Source organism: Puma concolor, chromosome B1, assembly GCF_028749965.1.
Source record: "Puma concolor isolate L17-30 chromosome B1, mPumCon1.1.hap2, whole genome shotgun sequence".
NCBI lineage: Eukaryota > Metazoa > Chordata > Mammalia > Carnivora > Felidae > Puma > Puma concolor.
Genome location: NC_141670.1, coordinates 140,872,443 through 140,895,344, shown reverse-complemented (window position 1 = coordinate 140,895,344; position 22,902 = coordinate 140,872,443). Strand labels below are relative to the sequence as shown.

At 36.8% G+C, this 22,902-nt stretch overlaps 1 protein-coding gene across 3 annotated transcripts in view; it reads left to right on the top strand.

Annotated features, from left to right (window-relative positions):
• Nucleotides 1-22,902, top strand: part of CFAP299 (cilia and flagella associated protein 299) — a 591,216-nt gene that overhangs the window by 552,879 nt on the left and 15,435 nt on the right. For 2 of the 3 annotated variants that reach the window (XM_086704767.1, XM_025922322.2), the window contains exon 5: nucleotides 20,919-21,048. In XM_086704767.1, the coding sequence (XP_086560893.1) occupies nucleotides 20,919-21,048 (130 nt within the window). Of the gene's footprint in view, nucleotides 1-959; nucleotides 1,118-20,918; nucleotides 21,049-22,902 lie in introns of those variants that run through there. The other variant, XR_015250377.1, reaches the window with a different exon arrangement.

The following is a 22,902-nucleotide window of genomic DNA, read 5'->3' as shown; positions in this document are numbered from 1 at the left end:
GTCTCCAAAATAGATTAAAAAAACATTTAAAAATAAATAAATAAATAAATAAATAAATAAATAAATAAATAAATAAAGGAAACACTTTGCTCTTTTTGGATTTAAAAGTATGCCTACTCTTGTGGAAAATATGTAAACTGTAGAAGAGTATGAAGTATAAGAGAGAAAATTGAAATCCCTCCTAAGTTCCCAACTCAAAATCTTAAAGTGTTATAAATGTTAAAATATTATGAATATAGGGGCTCCTGGGTAGCTCTTGATTTGGGCTCAGGTCATGATCTCACGGTTTGTGAGATTCAGCCCTGCCTGCGTCAAACCCACTATAAGTGTAGAACCTGCTTGGGATTCTCTCTTTCCTTCTCTCTGCTCCTTTCCTACTCATTCTCTCTCTCTCTCTCTCTCTCTCTCTCTCAAAAAGAAAAAACTGTAAAGAAATATTATGATTATAAAATTTTATAAGTATATTTTAAATATTATAAATATAAATTTCATAGGTATATAAATATAGCATATATAATATACATATATGTAACATACACACATACACACAAACATATATTAAAGAGATAGGAGATTGGCTATTGGGCAAAATTGTGTGCTCACCAAGTCAGTGACTGTAGGTCAGATGTATGTTGTCTAATCAGCTGCTTGCCTGCTACTTTCTAAACAAAGACAAAAGCTGCAAAACATTTACATTTTCCTTAAAAAAACCTTCTCCTAAGGAAAAAACAAATCACTAACTCAAGGAGGGTTTCCTTCATGGTTGCTGTGGGCTTTGCCTTCAAAGAACTTCTGCTAAAGAACAGTTTGACCCCAGCCAGGTAGGGATGGGGGTTTACCAACACTCTCAGGCTTCCCCCCAGCTTGGGGAGTTGGAGTTGCATCCAACTGAGTCCCAAGCTGTGACCCTGTCACCACACTGACCACTGTCTTTTTTCACCCTTTACTCTTGCTCTCAGGATATACAGAAAACAGCATATAGTGTATATATGCTGCTCTCAGTGCCAGGAAACCAAGATTCAGGAACATCTTTGCCCCTTTTCTCTGTGATATTGTAAGAAGGGAGAAGTTTCTTCAAAAGTGACAAGGACTGGCAAGTGATCAACTGCACATGTAGGTGTGTTCATGAATGTATTTGCTCTCTTACTGTATATATGCAACTCTGAATCTTATTACAGTCTAAGCACTTTATCTTCTCTCTGAAAATTCTACATGAACATCAATTACAAGAGCTGTCGGTATCTTATTTTTATGCTGTTCTTTGGTCATTTACCTCACATTGGTTCGAAATCATCTCAGTGCATGCGAGGACTCTTTGTCCTCCATTGATTGACATCTCAGGACTCCTACAAAATATGGATCTTGTTTAGATTCTGAGTTGAGCAAACCACACTTGAAAAGAAATAAATGGGACAGTTGGTGAACTTTGAGTACCAACTGGGTACTTGGTGATACTACAGAATTACAATTTTAAGGCATGATAATAAAATGTGGTTACAGTTTTAAAAGTGATCTTTGAAAGATTAAAGGAAGATTGTTGACTCTGCTCACGACACTTCTGAAAGGCTCAGTCCCACAACTCTGCCCTTACTTCAGATGCCAATTGCAAGTAATGGATCTCAGGGATGCCCACTATTCTGTCCAGTGGCTACAAAGTCAAGAGTTCCCACACCACCACCACCCTCGGGTTTGATGATTTGCTTGAACAGCCCACAAAACTCAAGGACAGATTTACTTATGCTTACAGGGCTTTTATAAAAAAAATATTATAAAAATACAGATTAACAGCCAAGAAAGAGGTTCACAGGGTGATGTCTGGGAGGCTGTGAGCACAGGAGCTTCTGTTCCCATGGAATTTGGGGTACACCATCTTCATGAAATGCAAATGTGTTCACTGGCCCAGAATCTCTCCAAACCCAATTGTTTCAGGTTTTTATAGAGGTCTCGTTACATACGTATGAAAGATTGGCGATTAACTCCATCTCTAGCCCTCTAGCCCCTCTCCCCTCTAAAGAGATGGGAGGGTCAGGCTGAAGGTTCTAACTCGCTAATCACATGGTTGTTTCCTCTGACAACCAGCTCCTATCCTGAAGCTATCTGAGGCCCCACCAAGAGTCGCCTCATTGGCATAAACTCAGGCGTGGTTGGAAGGAGCTCATTGTGAAGAACAGAGGCTCCTCTCAGCCTGTCATTCAGGAAATTACAAGGGTTTTAGGAGCTCGGTGCCTCAAACAGGATGAAGACCAGATATATATTTCTTATTATATCACAAAACCACACAATCCACACTGAAGTTCTTTTTTGGATGAAAAGATATGATGTCTGAGACTTGACATAAAATAATCTAGTTGATGGGAGTGAGTTTGTGGGAGGAAAGAGATGATTCCAATGGGCCCTTTGTGAAGAATTGTTGAAGCTGCAAATAGGCCCATGGGGATTCATTAGTCTCTCTTCTTTTAGGTATGTTTGAAATATTCCACAATACATTTTTAAAAAGGGGAATAAGGGGTGAACTGAGTCTCTAAATAAATACACTAAATAAGTATTTTGTGAAACTTCTGTTCACCTTCCCGGTGAAGTGCCTTCCGATATTTTCCATTGTATTCTATGCTATTCCATACTTTCATTCTGGCTGTGGCCCACAAATTTGATTTTCCAATTCAAGAAAGGAACACACCATCCGCTGTTTAAAAACGAGTATTCTCCCCAAGTTCCACCTCCCAGTCAGCCTTTTCCCACTACTAACTCATCGTTGCTACTGCTTGTTGCAGACCCAATTTAAATCAGAATCCTGACTTCTGATTGCCTAGAATGGGAGTTTGGCGAATTTCAAACCATCACCATTGTAAATGATTCTGTGAAGAGTCTTTATGTGTGTATATCTCTGTCTGTAATTCTTGCAAGTGGGATTGCAGGGTCAAGTAACAGGAATAGGTATCAGGCTTGTTATGCATGTTGTCAAATTGCTTTCCAAAAATGAGTAAGTTGCACTCCCATGAGCTATCAATGAGCATGCTTATCTTATGGTTCCCTAGCTGGTAGGCTTTTTTTAAATATATTTTTAATGTTTATTTATTTGTGTTTATTTATTTATTGAGAGAGAGAGAGAGAGAGAGAGAGAAAATGTGAGCGGGGGAGGGGCAAAGAGAGAGGGAGACACAGAGTCAGAAGCAGGCTGTAGGCTCTGAGCTGTCAGCACAGAACCCTTCGCGGGGCTGGAACTCAAACTCATGGACCATGAGATCATGACCTGAGCCTAAGCGGGCCACTTAACCAACTGAGCCACCCAAGCGCCCCTAGGCTTTTTAATTGTTCCTCACTTTGAAAGACAAAAACATTTCATTTTACTCAGATTTCTTTTTTTTTTTAATGTTTATTTATTTATTTTGGGGAGACAAAGAGACAGAGTGGGAGAGAGGCAAAGAGAGAGGGAAACACAGAATCAGAAGCAGGCTCCAGGCTCTGAGCTGTCAGCACAGAGCCCGACAAGGGGCTCAAACTCATTTTTTAAGAGAATTTTATAATTGAAGGTTTTTTATGGCACATATTCTCTCTTAAACTTCTTCCTCTGTTAGTCCCGAACAAAATACTGCTGGTTTACCTTTTTATGTTTGTTATCATGTATTATCAAGCTGGCATATCTTACCAGCTTCTAAGGGTGAAACAATGGATTTTTAAATGCAGTGTGTTCTCTGCTATTCCACTTCCAGTGGGGTGTTTAATCTGTCCATCATACTGACAAGAGAGTTATGCTTTGTAGAAACAAGAGGTTACTGAGTATTTGATATGGTTGAAGGAGATTCAAGAAACTGCCTCACTGTCTACTCAAAAATATCTCCTCTTATAGTGACAGAGCAGATACCCCACAATTAGAGATACATGGTGTTGGCAAATGGAAGAAGAGACAAACTATTCTGTACTAATGTAAGTGTCCTCACCCCAAGCTTTTAGCACGGCAGAAGACTAGAGGAGAAAGAAGGTGAAAGCAGACACAAGAGCAGGAGAGAAGCTGATTCTGAAGATGAATATCAAGTCACACCCCTCATGGCAGTCTCAGGATAGCAGAGGAATAATCTGAACATTTGTTAGAACTAAACAAGTGCCGGGTACTGCTCTAGGAATAATCAGATAAGGCCTGGTTTCTACCCTTAACTCAGCTGAGAAGCAGAATAGTAAATCAATTCTTACAGGACAGAGCTTCAGTTTCTATGGTAGAATATCTATTCATCCCAGACACTGGAATGTAAATTAGGCTAGCTGAGGGTCACAGGTTCCCATGGGAGATAATGTGTGATATGAGATTTGAAGACTGAGTAGGACTTAGCTAGATAGAAAAAAAAAATGTGGAGAGGGCAATCTACGCAAAGAAAACAGGATGTCTTACAGGGAGACCCTGGCAGGGCCTGAAATGACGTGTTATTTTTGTTTATTGTTTTTGTTTTATTTAAATTCAAGTTAGTTAACATACAGTGTCGTCTTGCCTTCAGGAGTAGAACCTAGTGATTTATCTCTTACACGGGACACCCAATGCTCATGGCGAAAAGTGCCCTCCTTAATGCCTATCACCCATTTAACCCATCCCCCCATCCACCTCGCCTCCAGCACGTAGTGGGAAAGCCCAAGAGAAATCTGGGGTTGGGAATGCGCGGGGTGGCCTGAGAGGCAGCTTCCAGGTTTTGGAGAATGTGTATGCTGAGCTACAGAATGTGTTTAGAAAGCCACTGGTGTTAGGGAAATATTTTAAACAAGGATGTAATATCTGATATTTTAAAAGATAATCGTAATTGCAAGGGGATGAAGGCTGAGAGGGGATGAAGACAAAAGGGGGAGCTGATTGCAAAGCTATTGTATTAATTCAGGTATGAATTGGTGTATGATGCAGCATTTGGAGGGAAGCAGATAAACATGAGAGATCAGGAGGTAGAATCTCTAAGACTTGATGAAAGACAGGATGCATGGTGAGGGAGAGGGAAAAGCTTGAGATGACCCACATTCCTAGCTTAGGTGACTAGGTGGATAGTGGTATCACTTGCTGATGACTCATACCCATCAAATCATGATTCATAAACATGATAAGACATTGTTTCTACTGTTTCACTCTTAAAAACTGGCAAAGGAAGAAGCAGAATCAGTTGCAAAGGAAAAGATGGCATAGCATTGTAGTGTAGTGCAAAGGGTTTTGGTGTAAGAATTTATGGAACAAGTATAAGTTAATGATCTCACTTACTATTTAAATGAGAAGACCTTCAGACAGAGACATGTCAGCTAAAGAGGGATAGCTGGATGAGCGGTTCTAATTCTTTCTCCTTAATGTTTTCCCTCTTTGATTCTTCCCACCCTCACCACGACGGACCCCAACAAATAGCTGCCCCCCATTTAGTTCTGGCTCAGAAGAAACAACACCCCTTTCCTTGGCTTAGCTCTGTACAGTTGAAGTAGACAGAGAGTTTTTAGAGATAGTTTTCCACATTATGTACAGAAATACCAAATTTCCAGAGAAGGCTGTGAATCATTTAAGCTTCTCTTTCTGCCTCAGGTTGTTTTTCTATTATGTGGATTCTCAATGCTTTTAGTCTATGTTGTTTCAGTGTTATTTTTGTTATTTCTCCTTGATCACATTCTAATTATATCTTATATTCCTGCTTCCCCAATCTTGAGTACAAAATGAGGTCACATTCCTTTTAACATTCAAAATAAATTTTGACCCTGTGGTCCATCCCAGTATCCTGTCATAAATGTTTATTTCCTCTTCAGCTCGCTCCCTTAAGGTAACTCCAAAGCTTCCATGATGTCTAATATATTCACTTATTATTGCTGAGTAACAAATTACCACAAATTTAGCAGCTTAAAATAACACTCATTCATTATGTCATAGTTAGTAGGTCAGAAGTGTAGCATGGTATGGCTGGATTCTCAGTTCAGGGTCTCACAAGGCTGAGATTAATTTGTCAGCAGACTAGATTCCTTTCTGGATGTCTGGGGAAGAAGACTCTCCCAAGCCCATTTTGATTGTTGCCAGAATCCAGTTCCTTCTAATTATAGAACTGAAGTCCCTATTGCGCCTTCAACTTACAGCCAGCGACAGAGCATCAAATCTTTCACATGCCTTGGATTACCCTGACTTCTTCTACCTCCCTGTTCTGTTTTTAAGGGCTCTGGTGATTACATTGTGCCCTCCTGGATAATCCAGGATTTTCTCCTATTTTAATTTATAAACTTGGTTGTATCTGCAAAGTCCCTTTTAACACAGAATGTAACATATTTGCAGATACAACAGCAAGAGAGATCACAGTAGATATATTTAATTCTGCCAACCACGTCTACCTGTTACCAAGAGATAAGTCTTAGTTACTATCCTTTGAGGGACACAAACTCACAAAACCATTTTCAATTACCAAGAAATCCCCTTTCTGACGTAGCAAGTTATCCCTGTTGAAACCCAGGCACCTACCAGTGAACTTCAACCTTCTCAAAATCATCTTCCTTATCTACCAAATGATCCTGTTTCCTAGATAAGCACTACCATCAAAACTTGATCATGAATCTGCCTAGTAAAACTCCTGTCCACTTAAGAGAGGCATTTTAATGACCTGGAGCTAATATATCTCCATATTCTCACCTCCAGGGACATGCTGCTCCCTCACAGCTCCACATTGCTAAACCTTGTTTCTCAATACTCATTATAATATGATTCTCTAATTGCACATCTCTTTTGGCTTATACACATGCAGAGCCATTTCACCTCAAAGCACAATTACACAGCCTGAGCCTGAAAGAGTGGTCAGTATTCCTCACAACATACATACCTACCCCCTGTGTATTCTTCCCAACTTCTCTACCTGATCTCTAGGAACCAAGATTCCCTTTTCCAATATGCTAACATGCCTTTTAATGAAAGTCTTTACCCATCACATGAATAAAAAATTATAATTCCAAAAGCCTATCTACAGATATGAAAGAAAAGTATGGTAATTACAATGTAGACTTTGTGACTATTCTAGGAAGGCCAATAAGCTGAAAGAGCATCTTAATATTCAAAATGTAAAAATGAATGAAGAGTTTGTTGATGGAATAGCTCCATATATTTTATATTCACAAAATTTGAGTTTCCAAGACCTTCTAGGATAGAGAGAATATGATAAATCAAAGAACATTTGTTATTTTTAAAGAACAGAATTTTAATCTTACAATTTGAATGCATGTTACCCCCTTTCCCCTAAGGAAAGTTATTACCAATAATAACCATCATGTTTTGGCTTCATTTTCTTATTTCTTGCTTGCATTTGGTAATAAGGATCTACTTGTTATGTTTTTTCACACCTTCTATTTCCCTTTGTCCTTATGGTACTGTCCTAGCCTAACCCCTCCTACAGCTGTATGCAATTCTCCGTCTCCTTCTTGGGATTTTCACTTATGTATATCCAATGTAAATTGTGACATCAGAAACATAAAATGAGACAGGGGAGAGTGTGTAAATGTGAACATTTTGTATGCATTCAAAGTTAAGTTCTTAATTTAAAATAAACTCTATAATTAAAGGTGTTTTATGTAAGCCTCATGGTAACTACAAAACAAAAACCTATAACAAATTCAAAAATTATAAAGAGGAAGAAATTTAAACATACCACTACAGAAAATCATCAAATGACAAAGGAAGAGAGTAAGAAAACAATAAAAGAACAGAGGAATTGCAAACAGCCAGAAAACAAAATGGCACTAGTAAGTCCAGACCTATCAATAATTAAATGTAAATGGACTAAATTCTCCAATAAAAGACTTAGAGTGTCTGAATGAATACAAGAAAATAAATAAATAAATAAATAAATAAATAAATAAATAAATAAACAAACAAACAAACAAGCAAACAAATAAAACAAGACCCAACTATACGTTTCCTAGAAATGATTCACTTCAGCTTTGAGGACACACACAGACTGAAAGTGAAGGAATAGAAAAAGATACTCCATGCAAATGGAAATTAAAAGAAAGCAGAGGCAGCTATACTTACATCAGACAAAATGGGGTTTAAAATATAGATTATAATAAGAGGCAAAAAGAGACCATTATATAATGATATAAGGGCCAATACAGAAAGAAAATATAGCATTTGTAAACATTTAGGATATGTGTAAGTTCATAAGGACTATTCACAGTCCACTATTCTTGTTCTCACCAAATCAGTAGAGCAAAAAGCTAGGTGTATTTAAGTAAATTCTTTTTCTTCATGGAGGCTTGCAGAAAAAGCATTTTTTCTAACATTCCTAAGTTCTAGTATAACTATCCATCCGATTCTTCAAGCTGGTTGGAACCTAAGAGTCATCTCTAATGCTTCTCAGTAATGACTTCTAGAATTGCTGTCTGCTATATATACCCTAATTGTATCTATGTTTCTGCAACCCCATAACCTATAATACTTTTCAATTCTAGCCTGGATTAATGAAACAGACTTTAAACTGGTCACCTGGATTCTAGCATTCTTTACTGCCATCTCCTTAAATCCATTCTTCATTCACTGCCAGGATAGCCTATCTAAACTGCATATCTTTCCCTGCCACTTTCCTATTTATAATCCTCAGATATTCCCATTGCTTACAGGATGAAGATAGTATTGTTTGGTGTGATAAATAAGGCCTTCTGTGACCTGTTTCCTGCGTATGTCTTCAGTCTCGTTTCTCACCCACCTACTTGAACTTTCTGTTCAATTGATATTGAATTGTTGGCCACCCTACCCCCAGCATTCTCCATTTCACTTCTCACAGCATGATTCCTCATGATGTCTTATCTAGTTGGAGGGCCATTTTTCCATCCCTGATGCCATCCCTCTGCCTGGCTAATTCCTATCACTTATTTAAGACTGAGGCCTCGTGTCACTTCATCTAGGGAGCTATTTTGAACTTCTCTCAGTCAGAGTAAGGTTTCTCTCCTCTGTCTTCCCATCGAATTTCAGGCATATTTGTATTGCTTGAATTATCTGCTTTCTCCTGTTAGTGAACTTATAAGGCAGGAACTGTATGTTATTCCTCATTCTATCCCAAACATGTAAAAATGTGCTTGATATATATATATATATATATATATATATATATGCTTGATATATATATATATATATATATATGCTTGATATATATATATGTGCATATATGTAGATAGTATATATATATATATATATATAGCATATCTTGTATATATAGATATATATATCTATATATATCTATATATACAGATATATATAGTATTTCTGATTTTATTGGATTAATGCTGATTTTGCTACATATACATATATATAGTATATCTTCTCCATTATTATTCTCTTAAAAAATGAATGAATGAATTAGTGAATTAATTAACATGACTTCACAGATACTTCTCTCACCTCCTTGCCTTGATAGAGCATGTGGCATCTAGACAATATTTCCCTCTTAACCTGCAGGAAAAATTGGACAAAGGACTTTGAAGTGAGAAACCCTCCAAAAGCCTTATTTTCTTAAATATTTACCTAGTAGAACCCCTTAGATGGCCTAATTGGGTCGGAGGAAGACAGCAGATGGTACCTAACATGGGGAGCACCTTTTTAATCCAGATGGCAAAATTTCCATGAATGATGCCACGTATTTAGAGATGTCCTGGACCAGATCTCTGATTCTGTTCATCTCAGAGAACACTTTGTCTCACTCAGGTAATAACCGTGATACAAGCAATTGTTCCTACAAGATCCACCCATTACAATATCTATAGTGTGCCAAGAGGGGACTCTCAAACATAAATAGACTGCACAGAAAGGCTTTATTTCAGTTATCACCATGGCTTGATCAGAAAACCTACGCTGCATTTTAATACACACACCCTACATACACCCAGCCTGGTGAACTCAAGCAAAGCTCGGAGGTTTCTAATCCTGCTCTTATGCGCGTGATGAATTAGGCCCAATTTTTTGAGAAGAGTGCCTCTTCACACTCCATGAGATGAAATAACTCCTTTTTAGCTGCTTTTTTACCCTAAAGGGACAATTTGGCTCAAAAAGCTCCCTATTTGGACTTTAGTCCTTGCCTTCCTCCTCATGGTTTGCTCCCAGGGGAGAATCTGTACTGCTTGCATGGGATATAAGCATATTGCCTAGCCTGATAAACCTGACATAGAGTAATAGTTAGTAAAGACAAACAATGAAATAATCATCTTAAAATCACAGGCTGAATGCTGATTTTGCTACATAATATCTAGAACATTCTGTAGCTCTAATTTTATTTTCTATAAAGTAATAATTTAATAATAATTATTATTATTATAACACACACGTACATACATATATACCCTATTTCACGTGATTGTTTTGGACGTTAAACAAGAGTATAAAGTGAAAGCTCTTTGTAAGTGATAAAGCACTACATCAATGCAAAATTAGCAGCTATTGTTTCAATAATATCAGAAAGAGAATGAGATTAAGGGAGGGCTCACTGTGAACCTCACTCCATCCCTGCACCATCCCTTCAAGTTTCTGCTTTGGAAAAGTGTTTCCTCTTCAGTCTCTTTACCACAAATGGCCATATAGGCCAATTGCTATGGGACTACCTGGTGGCATTTTTGCTTGAGCTTGAGGTTCTCGCTCTAGGTTTTGTAACTGAGAGGCGCTCCAGAATGTTTTTATACTTGCTCTGATTGACAAGTCAGAAAGAGTTTGTATAACTTGTAAATCTATTTCCATAGTCTTATTATGGGGGAAATCTGATGATGTGTTCATCTGTTACTATCACCCACTGTTTTCCCACCGCGTGGGGCTGGCAATAAAGCATTCGAGATGCCCCGCCAGAGGGCTGGGGTCCCCAGTGAGGAGGCCAGCTTACAGTTTAGGATTATGGAAAGACTGGGGCGCCTGGGTGGCGCAGTCGGTTAGGCGTCCGACTTCAGCCAGGTCACGATCTCGCGGTCCGTGAGTTCGAGCCCCGCGTCGGGCTCTGGGCTGATGGCTCAGAGCCTGGAGCCTGTTTCCGATTCTGTGTCTCTCTCTCTCTCTGCCCCTCCCCCGTTCATGCTCTGTCTCTCTCTGTCCCAAAAAAAAAAAAAAAATAAAAAACGTTGGAAAAAAAAAAAAAAATTTAAAAAAAAAAAAAGGATTATGGAAAGAGGTATGAAATCCTTCCTCAGAACCTTTGCCTATAAGAAGGGTCCCTCAGAACAAGCTGCTCCCTGGTGGTGACCTAAGAAATATATTGGCTACATTATTCTCTACCCTAGGGAATCTATTACAATTAGTCAGGTATCAGGTATTATATTCCATTCACCTCTCCCTCGGTGCTTTCTATCACCAGTCCATCCACCTGACACAATACTTTTGGTTCAAAGCACTATGGTGAGCATGCCAGACAGGTGCTAATCTGTCTTCTTGCACAAGTGAAAATTAAAAATGGTGGCCTACCGGCAGTGAGCTCCCCCTTGTACCCCTGTGCCTTAAGATGATAGGAGAGCCAACCTTACTAGCTCTCCATGCTTCACTGAGCACACTGTGTCCCCAAAGGGAAGGCACACACAGTTTCTGCCTTTTAGTAGGAGACAGTTAAGAATCATATTTCATATTTAATTTTAAACCCACAGCAATTTACCTTCTGCCTTACCTTCCAGTGTACGACTAAAAATTTCTCATAATGGTGAATACTGAGGTATGCACATTTTTCAGTTTTTATAAAATCTACCTTTTACTATCCTTTCTACCTAGAATGCTTGGCTCTACTGCCTTCTGTCAGGAAACGCTCACTAGAAATACAGTTGACCAATACATATATTCTTTTCTGACCCTTACAGTCCAAAAGTGCCTTACATAAATTTCTACTGTATGATTTTTCATACTCTCCCATAATCTTTTGTTTACCTTTTTGATGTCCCATAGACTATGAGTTCCTTGAAAGTAAGAACTGTTCTTTTGTTTTTTATTTTTTTGTTTCTTCTTGTTAAATACTTAGGACCATTCCTGGCACAAAATAGATGCTTGGAATTGTGTTGAATGGAATTGAATGACCCTTCTGACTATCTGTCACTGGGGCTTTTAATGTTCCCAATTATCTTAATAGTTACAGTGTGTTGTTCAACAATTATCTATATTTTCCCAACTGGCATGAGCATTTATTACATAGCTTATTGAATTTAGAGATGCGATTTATAGCCATGAACATTAACCAAGTAAACTAACTTATGGAAAAACTAAACTTTAGATTTCATATTCTCACCAACCAAAATAATTGATCAAACATATATTTTTACATGGAACATGATATTTCAGAAATTAGGTATTATAGAATGTTTTACTACTTTGATATTATATGGAAAATAAAAAAATAACAAGAATATTTATTATTCTAGATTAAATTCCATGTCTCTATACCACAATTGCGATTCCATATAATGTAATTTTTCCACAGCAATAAAAGTTTTTAAAAATCAACCATAAGAAAACATGTTTTAGCATTGTTTAAACATCTTTATCATATTTTTGGCAAATCTGTGGCAGAACTTTGGAAACATTTTACATGAACATTGGGTGAATCAACTCTAAAACAGCAACATTTATTACATTTTTTTAATGTTTATTTATTTCTGAGACTGAGAGAGACAGAGCATGAGTGGAGGAGGGGCAGAGAGAGAGGGAGACACAGAATCAGAAGCAGGCTCCAGGCTCTGAGCTGTCAGCACAGAGCTCGACGCGGGGCTCGAACTCACAAACCATGAGATCATGACCTGAGCCGACATCGGTCGCTCAACCGACTGAGTCACCCAGGCGCCCCTAAAACAGCAACATTTAAATTTTTAGATTTGTAGGTGTGGAGACCACACATCTTGACTTGTCCAGCATCATCTGAGCTTATTCTTATTGTCTTGGAACAATTATTAGTAGCAATCCCTACCTTCTCCAAGAGGATCTTAGTTTTGACAGTAAAATTATCAGGCAACCTTACATATAGGCTGTCTATACAGAGATTAAAAAAGAAGGAAACAATAGTGTTTAACCCTTAAGTGTCCCCATGGTTGATATGAAATCTCCTGATTTTTTTAGGTTTTGATAAAGTCTTTTGATTTAACAAAAACTAGTTTGGTAGGATTTTAACTTTCTGTTTTTACAAATTTTCTTTAAATAGGAGTATTTCTCTGTCCTACAAATTATATTTTATCAATATACCTTCTTTCCTTTTATCTCAAATGAAATGTGTTTTAATTTTATAACCATATGCAAGTGTTAGGTACTGTAAAAGTCTGTTGGTCCAACTATATAAAATCCAGAAAGAGTCCATTATTAATAGAGATTGAAACAAAACTCCTTTCTAATTTTTATAAACTGTTGATTGTATTCATAGGAAAAATCTCTTAGACGAGAATAGCTTCGATTCCACTGATATGTTCTCTGTGATGTCAAATCTCATGTTTGCATGGTAGTGATTTCATTTTTTCTCTGTGCTTTACATACTGGTGACTGGAATTGTCACAGTCATTATGTTTATTCTGTATTCACCCCGAAGACCTTAGCTTGCCTCTAAATATATTCTAATGCAATTTTTAAAATCTTTAATAACATTGTGCGTTTTGTGTTTTCATAATTTCTATAACTATGTCCCTTCCATTCATTCAAAGGAAGGTAGTGAACAAAACTAGGCCAAAAAAGGTATTCTGGACAATGACTTTGAAATTTACTCCCCCTGGTGGTCCAAAGCCCTGTTGCCCTGTGATGTCATTAGAATATTTTCTCTGGTATCAACAATTATCATGCAAAATAAATGACAAACAGGTAATTGTTTCAAAAAATATACATGAGGTCCCCTTATCACTTCATTATCACAGTTTACTTGTATAAGTTGTGTATAAGTACACTCATACCTGTATACTAGAATACCCAATTTCCAATATACTTATCATAAGGAATAAATGGAAAATTGTTCTTTTATTCCAAAAGCTTAAATAATTTTACATACGTTACCTCAGAATTTCTTCTATCTATTATGGATACACTATGTTTGTTCTGTATTTTTAAGTTGTGAACACTGACTGAGACATAAATCAAAATAATGTGTAAGAACTCACTGAATCAAAAGAGGCTTTTATAATCATAACATTGTAAAGAGTCTTTGAAATATGCAGTTCAACTTCTGACTTCAGATGAGAGAAAATTGAAATCATTGCATCAGGGTTCAGATTTCCTAAGTACTGGGTCAGTGTTCTAAATCAATTCTCTTAATTTCCTTTTAAAATAATTTTTTCTTGCTTCAACTTTGTTTTAATTCTGTAATAACTGAAATTGATATTATTAATTGGGTCATAAATAATAATAGTAGAGATGGGTATATATGATTTATTTAATCCATAAACATTTATTGAGTGCCACTTAATAATATAGAAAGTACATTTGGGTGGCTCAGTAGGTTAAGTGTCTGACTTTGACTCAGGTCATGATTTTGCGGTTCCTGAGTTTGAACTCATGTCAGGCTCTGTGCTGACAGCTCAGAGCCTGGAACCTGCTTTGTATTCTGGGTCTCCTCTCTCTCTGCCCCTCCCCCACTCGCACCCTGTCTCTGTCTGTCTCTCTCTCTCTCTCAAAAATAAATAAACATTAAGAAAACCTTTAAAAAAATAGAAAGAGTACAGCAAGGATAAATAAGTTTGGAAGGTGAGAGAGTAAAATTCAGTTTTTGATATGTTGAGATTGAGAAGTCTGTGGTTTATCCCAGTAAATACAATTAAGCAGGTGATGTGGATTAGCAACTCTGGAGCAGAGGGTGGGGTAAATTGGCATAAGGGAAGTGGGTTTAATTATAAGTATTAGGAGAAAAATGTGACAGCCTGGAGAAAATCTGAGTTTGGAGAAATTTGTAAATCTCTTTTCTTCCCTTTCTCTTATTCCTCTTCTTTCTACTTCTTTTCTTTTCTTTTCTTCTCTTTTCTGTTCTTTTCTTTTTTTTCTTCCTTTCTTTCTTTCCTTCCTTCTTTCTTTTCTTGTTTAGTTGGGATCATTGGCGTGTGTTTGTTGGTTCTGGGGGAAAATGTATGATGAACTGAATTTGATTATATCAGAAAAATTTTAGATAATTATTTGAAGTAACTAAAGAGGCATTAAGGGATGGAATTTAGAATATAGATGGATATGATTTTTTCTTTGGAAAGGAAGAGGTGCACCTATTCCTCTGAGTTGAATGGAAGGAGGTAGGGGACACTGTCAATATAAACAAATTTGCTACTGATGGAACAGGATATTGATCATGTTTCCATTGATGTTCTTTATTTTTCTAGTGAAGTAAGAGATAACTCATCTTCTGAGACTAAGGAGGAAAGTGGAGGAATAGGAGACAGGAACAATATAATGAGTGATAGAGAAAGATAACTAGAGACATGTAAAAAAATTGCTCTGCAGCACCTGAAATCCAACTGGGGTTAGAAATTTGGAATTTAGAATTACATCAGTGATAGAGTTGTTTCAGCAAGAGTTGTCAGAAGACCATATGGAGAAACAGAGAAGACAAACATTTGAATCAATTTTGAGCTGGTATTTTTCAATATAAATAGGGTCAATTGAGCAATAAAGTTGTGATTATTGGCAAGTGAATCATGGATAAGTAAAGAAATTAGTTGTTGTAAATTAGGATAAAAAGAGTGAGCCAAGGAACTCAAGGCTTCAATGAGGTAAAAATAGCATTGTAGATTAACTAACAAAGAATAATAACAGACAATAAAAATTCAATAAGAGTTAGGAGTTATGACAACATTTAGAGTGTGGATCTGGATATAGGTGTCTTAAAGGGAGTGGAATTAAGTTTGAGATATACATTAACCCATTCTTCATTGACAAGTACTTTGCCACTTAAAAATAATTCAGGAATAATACATAATTGGATTAGTGACATCAGCAAGATAGCAGAGTAAGAAACTCTGAACCCTCTCTCCTCTTGCAAATACAGATTCAGCAACAATTTGTGAAAAATCCAGGAACTAATAAAATGCCCTGCACCCCAGAAAAATGCAAAACCAGACTGATCAAACCCAGTAGAGAGGTTTGGGATACCCTCTACCAGAATTCTTACTGTTGACACAGCACCTTATGATCAAAAAGAAACTCCTAATTCTCAGTTTCTCCCAAGGGAGGAAGGAGTCGGTTTGTACATCCAAACCCCCAACTTTTCTGAGAGGGCTCTCCAGAGGACTGACTTCTATCTTGCCAGTCTTTGAGCTCAAGATCAGCACAACCTATCTACCTAGGGAAGAAGGGAGGCAGTGACTTGGGCTAGTAAGCACCATAGAATAATTCCCCCCTGCTCATTACAGGGCAAGCAGACAAAACCCATAGCTGCCTGCTTCTCTCTGGGGAAAGAAATGTTGGAAGAGGACGCTAGAAGTTGTAGCCTGGCTTCTTTGTAAAAGTTTTCTCCTGTATGAGGCCAGTCCATGAAGATTTGGAGAGGTGCCTGCTTTGTTTAACATATAGGCATCAATGGAGAGAGTCAAAGAAAATCAAGAGTCAAGCAAAGATGTTCCAAAAAATAAAAATAAAAAGGAAAATAAATCTCCAGAAACTGACCCTAAAGAAATGGAGTAACACGATTTGCCTGAAAGAAAATTCAAAATAATTGTCATAAAGATGCTCACTAGGGTCAAGAGAACAATGCATGAACAAAGTGAGAAATTCAACAAAGAGATAGAAAATATTAAAAAGTACAATACGGAAACCATGGAGCTCAAGAACATATTAATTGTACCAAAAAGAAAAAAAAAGTCCATTTGACTTCTACAAGTCCTCTTCCAACATTTCCTTTCCCAGAAAGAAGCAGGCAGCTGTGGGTTGTGTCTTCTTGCCCAACATTACACTAGATCAAAGAGAAGAAAGGATCAGTGAACTCAAAGACAGATCATTGGAAATAATTAAGTCAGAGGATTAAAAAGAAAACAGAATATAAAAGAATGAAGAAAGCTTTAGGGTGTTCGTGGATACCATCAAGGGACCAATATGTAAATTTTTGGATTCCCAGAAGAAGAGAGAGATAAAAGATCTGAAAATTTATTCAAGAAATAATGGCTGAAAACTTTCTAAATCTGGGGAAGAAAATGGACATCCAGATCCAAAAAGCTGAAAGAAGGCCAATTAGAGAAATCCAAATAAATCCATATCAAGACACATTATAATCAGATCGTCAAAAGTCAAAGAGAATTTCGAAAGAAGCAAGAGAAACATGACTTGTCACCTCCAAGAAATCCCCTTTCCCATAAACAATCAGCACATTTTCAGCAGAAGCCCCGTAGGCCAGAAGGGAGTGGGAAGATATATTCACAGTGCTGAAAGGAAATAAAAAAGCTACCTAGTAAAGCATACTCAGAAAATCTGTCATTCAAAATGAAGGAAGACAAAGATTTATCCAGACAGAGAAAAGCTGAGAGAGTTCATCACTCTGCTTACAAGAAATGCTAAAGGGAGTCCTTCGGGTTGAAATGAAAGGATGCTAAACAAAATACGAAAGCATGAGAAAGTAGGAAACTACTTTATGTAATACATAAACAAATACAGAGTACTATACTACTGTCATGGTAGTGGGCAAATCACTCCTAATTCTACTATAAAAGTTAAAAGTTAAAATAGAACTAAAAATAACATTAAAAGATAACACATTATGAATAGATGTAAACCATGACAACAATAATACAAAGTTCATGAAGGGGAGAGGTTAAAATGTAGATTTTATGTATGTGATTGAACTTAAGTTATTATCAGTTTAAAATTGACTATTACAACTATAAGATATTATGTGAACCCCAAGGTAACTACAAAATAATACTTATAGAAGATACACAAAAGGGAAAAAAAAGGTATTCAAACCGCATCTATAAAAAAAAATCAACAAAACACAAAGGAAGACAGCAAGAGAGAAGACAGGCAAAAGACTCTAAGACCATCAGAAAACAATTAATAAAATGACACAAGTAATTTTTTCCTATTGATAATTTAAGTGTAAATGGATTAAAATGTCAGTAAAAAGACACAGAGTGGCTGAATGCATCTAAAAACAAAAACAAACAAACAAACAAACAAAAACTCAACTATATGCAGTCCAAAAGAAACTATTCAAAGATGTGGCAACTTCCTAAATGTATATGCACAGATCAATGTATAAAGAAAATGTAAGTGCACCTGGGTGGCTCAGTCGGTTAAGCGTCCGACTTCAGCTCAGGTCATGATCTCCGGTTTGTGAGTTCGAGCCCTGCGTCGGGCTCTGTGCTGACAGCTCAGAGCCTGGAGCCTGCTTCGGATTCTGTGTCTTGCTCTCTCTCTGCCCCTCCCCTGCTCACACTCTGTCTCTCTCTGTCTCTCTCTGTCTCAAAAATAAATAAAGCATTAAAAAAAATTTTTTTTAAAGAAAATGTGGTCTATACATACAATGGAATATTTATTCAGCCTTAAAAAAAGAAGGAAATTCTTCTTTTCAATATGTGATAACCGTGAGATCATGACCTCAGCTGAAAGTAAGAGTTGGAGGCTTAACTAACTAAGCAACCCCCAAATTAAGTTTTTGTATAAAGAACATATATATATATATATATATATATATATATATACACACATATATATATACATATACACACACATATATATATTACACACACATATATATGTATTATATACATATATATACATATGCATATACATATATATGTAATATATATAATATATATATATATATATATATATATATATATATATATATATAATCTGCCTGGACTTTAATAAGATTTTTAATTTGAGATCAGAGCAAGAAGATAGGAATGTGTGATATAAATCATGCCACTCTAAACACAGCTATGACTCAAGCATTTTACTGGGATTATCCCTATCTATATGTCTCATAAATAATTATTTAGAGAGACATATATGAGATTTTGAATCACACCCATGTCCCCTATTCCAATTTAGCAATCTTTTAACTGAATAGCCAGTTAGGTGGAGGTCAAATTATCTTAATTATGGATTAAACAGAATTTGAGAATATAGCCTGGGTGCATAGTCAGATTGGCTCCTAATACCTTCACCACTGTATTGAATTTATCACCAGTGCTGTAGGCCTATACCTTAATATCAACCTATTGAGGGCTGAGCCTGCCATGATAAACTTCACTTTTGAAGGGTAGGTAAAGTAAGGATGTAGAAAGTCATGGATACTCAGCATCTTTCCTCTATTTACCAATCAAATAGTCATTCTTGCTCTCTTGGGGAGAACAGACTGAGCAGACAAAGATAGTTAGAAAACCACTTTTCCTGGGGCGCCTGGGTGGCGCAGTAGGTTAAGCGTCCGACTTCAGCCAGGTCACGATCTCGCGGTCCGTGAGTTCGAGCCCCGCGTTGGGCTCTGGGCTGATGGCTCAGAACCTGGAGCCTGTTTCCGATTCTGTGTCTCCCTCTCTCTGTGCCCCTCCACCGTTCATGCTCTGTCTCTCTCTGTCCCAAAAATAAACGTTGGGAAAAAAAAAATTAAAAAAAAAAAAGAAAACCACTTTTCCTAACTCTGTGCTTCAGAAAGGGCAGGCATTCCTGTGTGTTGGCCATAGAAAAAGTAGTAGGGGAAGAGAGAAAATGGTTCTAATTAATATGCACTCAATCATATAAATATATGATCGATGTAGTGAGTCCTTTCTAAGTAGTGAAAAATTTGAGGGTAAACATTACGTTTTCAGGTGATAGCACAAAAATTAATGCCTCAGAAAACACTCATTCAGAGTGCGTTTAATCAATGAGTAAAGGGAATAATAAAGGGCAAAACAACACAGATACAGGATAATATTAGACATATGAGAAACATGTTAACATTTGAACATACTAACATACTGTTAGAATTGTGTTAATAGGAATAAGATCTGTGAAATTAATATATTGAGAATTCTTACAACTCATCTTAAGTAACATATTAATTTTTGACAAATAGGTATAAAGCAAGACACACACAAAAAAGTGGGAGGTTTCCATAGATCAAGCACAAAAAATAGGAATAGGATAAAATGTATGCAATGTTGAGCAGTAGAAAGAACACACATGTGCTTTGAAACACAGATCTGGGTTGAAATATTAGTCCTATGATGTATTCGTTACAGGGCTTCAGCCATGCCAGCTGACCTCCTAGTCTATTTGCCTTGTCTGTGAAATGAGAGCAGCTTCATATGGGTGTTATGATAGAATACATCACATCATGTCTGGCCTATGGTAACCTCTCAAACTCGCAGAGTTTCCTCGCTCCCTGGGAAACATATTATTAAAAAATAAAGCCTGAAAGAAATGAATTAATTTGTTTTGAATGAAAAGAGGTGACTTAGCCTGCCTTTCCTTCCAGTAAACAGTCTCTTAATACCCTGAATACTCTTAAGACCCTGAAGAATCTGAGCTGGAAGACGTAGATTCAGAATGCGTCAATTTTCTCCATGACTTCCTAGGGAATATAATACTGGAATAGGAACCTAATGCCTAGAGTGTCCAAATGAGGATATTATACAAAATAGTCATAAATATGTATTCAAATAATTTGAGAATAGCCCAGCCTAATCTTTTCTGCAAGAATTTTATCTTTTTAATTTGTTTATTTTTGAGAGAGTGTAAGCAGGGGAGGGGCAGAGGGAGAGGAAGAGAGAATCCTAGGCAGGCTCCACACTGTCAGTGCAGAGCCCAATGTGGGGCTCAATCCCACAAACTGTGAGAACATAGCCTGAGCCAAGATCAAGAGTCAGATGCTTAACCAAATGAGCTACCAGGCCCCCCTCTTCTGCAAGAATTTTAATGACACATGTGTTTTCCATGGCTATGCAAACTATGATCCAGTTCATTTATCTTGAAACTGAATTGCCTCAAATATTGTCTCAAATATATTTGTCAATTTATTGTATCATACATATACATTTCTAATAGATATTTATTTTTCTAGCTTTTACAACTGGGACAGTCATATTGCTGTTTGGAATTCAACTCCCAATTATCAAGTGATTGCTGATAATCTAGAAGGCTTACTTTTCAAATACAAAAGAGACAGAAAAATTCTCAATGTGGATCCAAAGGTAAGACTGCTTTTACATTTATATATCTCTCCAAATTTTGTTGCATTTCTTCCATTATTAAAAAATCTATTAAATATTTGACATTCTTCAGTATTTGAATCTAGAAATAAAAGACTGTGTTGAAATGTAGAGCATGCATTATTCTTAAAGAAAAAAAAAACCTTCAAATTCAATAAATTTTCGAAAATCAATAAGGAAGGGTTTGAGAGAATTTAAATAGAACTCACAAGTGAGAATGCTTCTTTGTGCCTACCAGCAAAATTAGATCAGGGAGCCAGTGAGCAATGCATTTGTGTGTTCTGATCCTGGGGATGTCTAGTACTTTTTGCTCTAAATGGATAGATGAATCATTTACAGAAGGGAGACTCTCACCTCACAAATGTTCCCAGAATTTTAACGTCACTTTTTGTATGTGACTGACACTGAAAACAGTATTGCCCTTAGTGTATTTCTAAGTGGTAACTTAGAAAATATATTTTATTTGAATATTCTAAAGACATGTCCCATGGTATTTTGAACTTGTTCAAGGACAAATATTTATATATTTTCAAAGACTGTTTGCATCATGACTTTTAATCATGGCTTGTCATATGTTTGGAGGTGAAGGTTAAAACTTAAAGTCATTTGTGCTTGAGTTGCTTAGGCATTTTGTTTGTAACTTCTGGAAAACATGTTATTCACATGACAGCATCAGTCTAAAATCCAAGTCAAGAAAAATAATCCTTCATAGTGAAAGAAATAGGAATTGTATGATATGCCTAGGATAAGGGCAAGGATGGACCAAAGGAAAGTGGGAGTCTGGTTCTAAAAACTTTTCCAAGACTTCTTAGAAATTTAAAATTGAAAAAACAAAATGATTTTTGTTTCATATCTACTTAGTGTAATTTCTTGCTCATAAAAATTGCCCAATAACTCAAAGAATGCTAAAAAAAGTTGCTCAAAGAATGAATAAATGAAATTTTGTAGTAAGAAATGGATTGTTGTCTGCAATCAGATATAGCTCCAAATATGAGAAACCCCAACACAGTGACTTAAACAGAATAGAAGCTTCTTTCTCTCTTAAGTGTGAGTCTAGATAGTGTGACTCCAAATCTAAAATGGCAGCTCCACAGTCTATAGGCAAAGGTGGACCTCATCCTCATGGGCCAAAACAGAAATCCAGCCAAAACAACCACATCCCAGACAGAATTCATGGAAGGAGTTTAAAGGTACAAAGGACATCCCCCTTTCCCCCCCCCCACCCCCACAGTACCTTTTAAGGAAGTTTTCCAAAAGCTACTTCACAAAGGGTCACTTATGTTCCATGGCAAGAGCTTAGTCACATGGCCATATCTATCTGCATGGAAGGCTGGGAAATGGAATCTTTATTCGGGTGGTCAAACACTTAGCTGAAATCAGAAGTTCTGGAAAAGGGAGAAAAGAGGTTTGGGTAGACAGCTAGCATTTCTGACACAACACTATCTCCTTCAAGAGAACACTTCTCTTGTGGTGCCTGGCTGTCTCAATAGGAGGAGCATAAAACATTTGATCTTCGGGGTGTGAGTCCAGACCCCACATGGGATGTAGGGATTACTTAAATAAATAAAAGTAAAAAAAAAAAAAAAAAAAGAACACTACTCCTTTTTTTCCTTTTCCCCTTTGGTCTCAGGTTTCTCGTTAGTAAAATGAAGGACTGAACTTGAAAATCATTGGGGCCATATTTAGTATGAATTTATGAATACCAACACATCTTCTCTCTAGTGGTGCCCCTTTCCTTATCACAAATGAGTGTCAAAATTGAGGCAAAGTACAGGAAACTTAATAAATTACATCTGCAGAGACTTTAAGAGGGCTAAAGAGGGGCGCCTGGGTGGC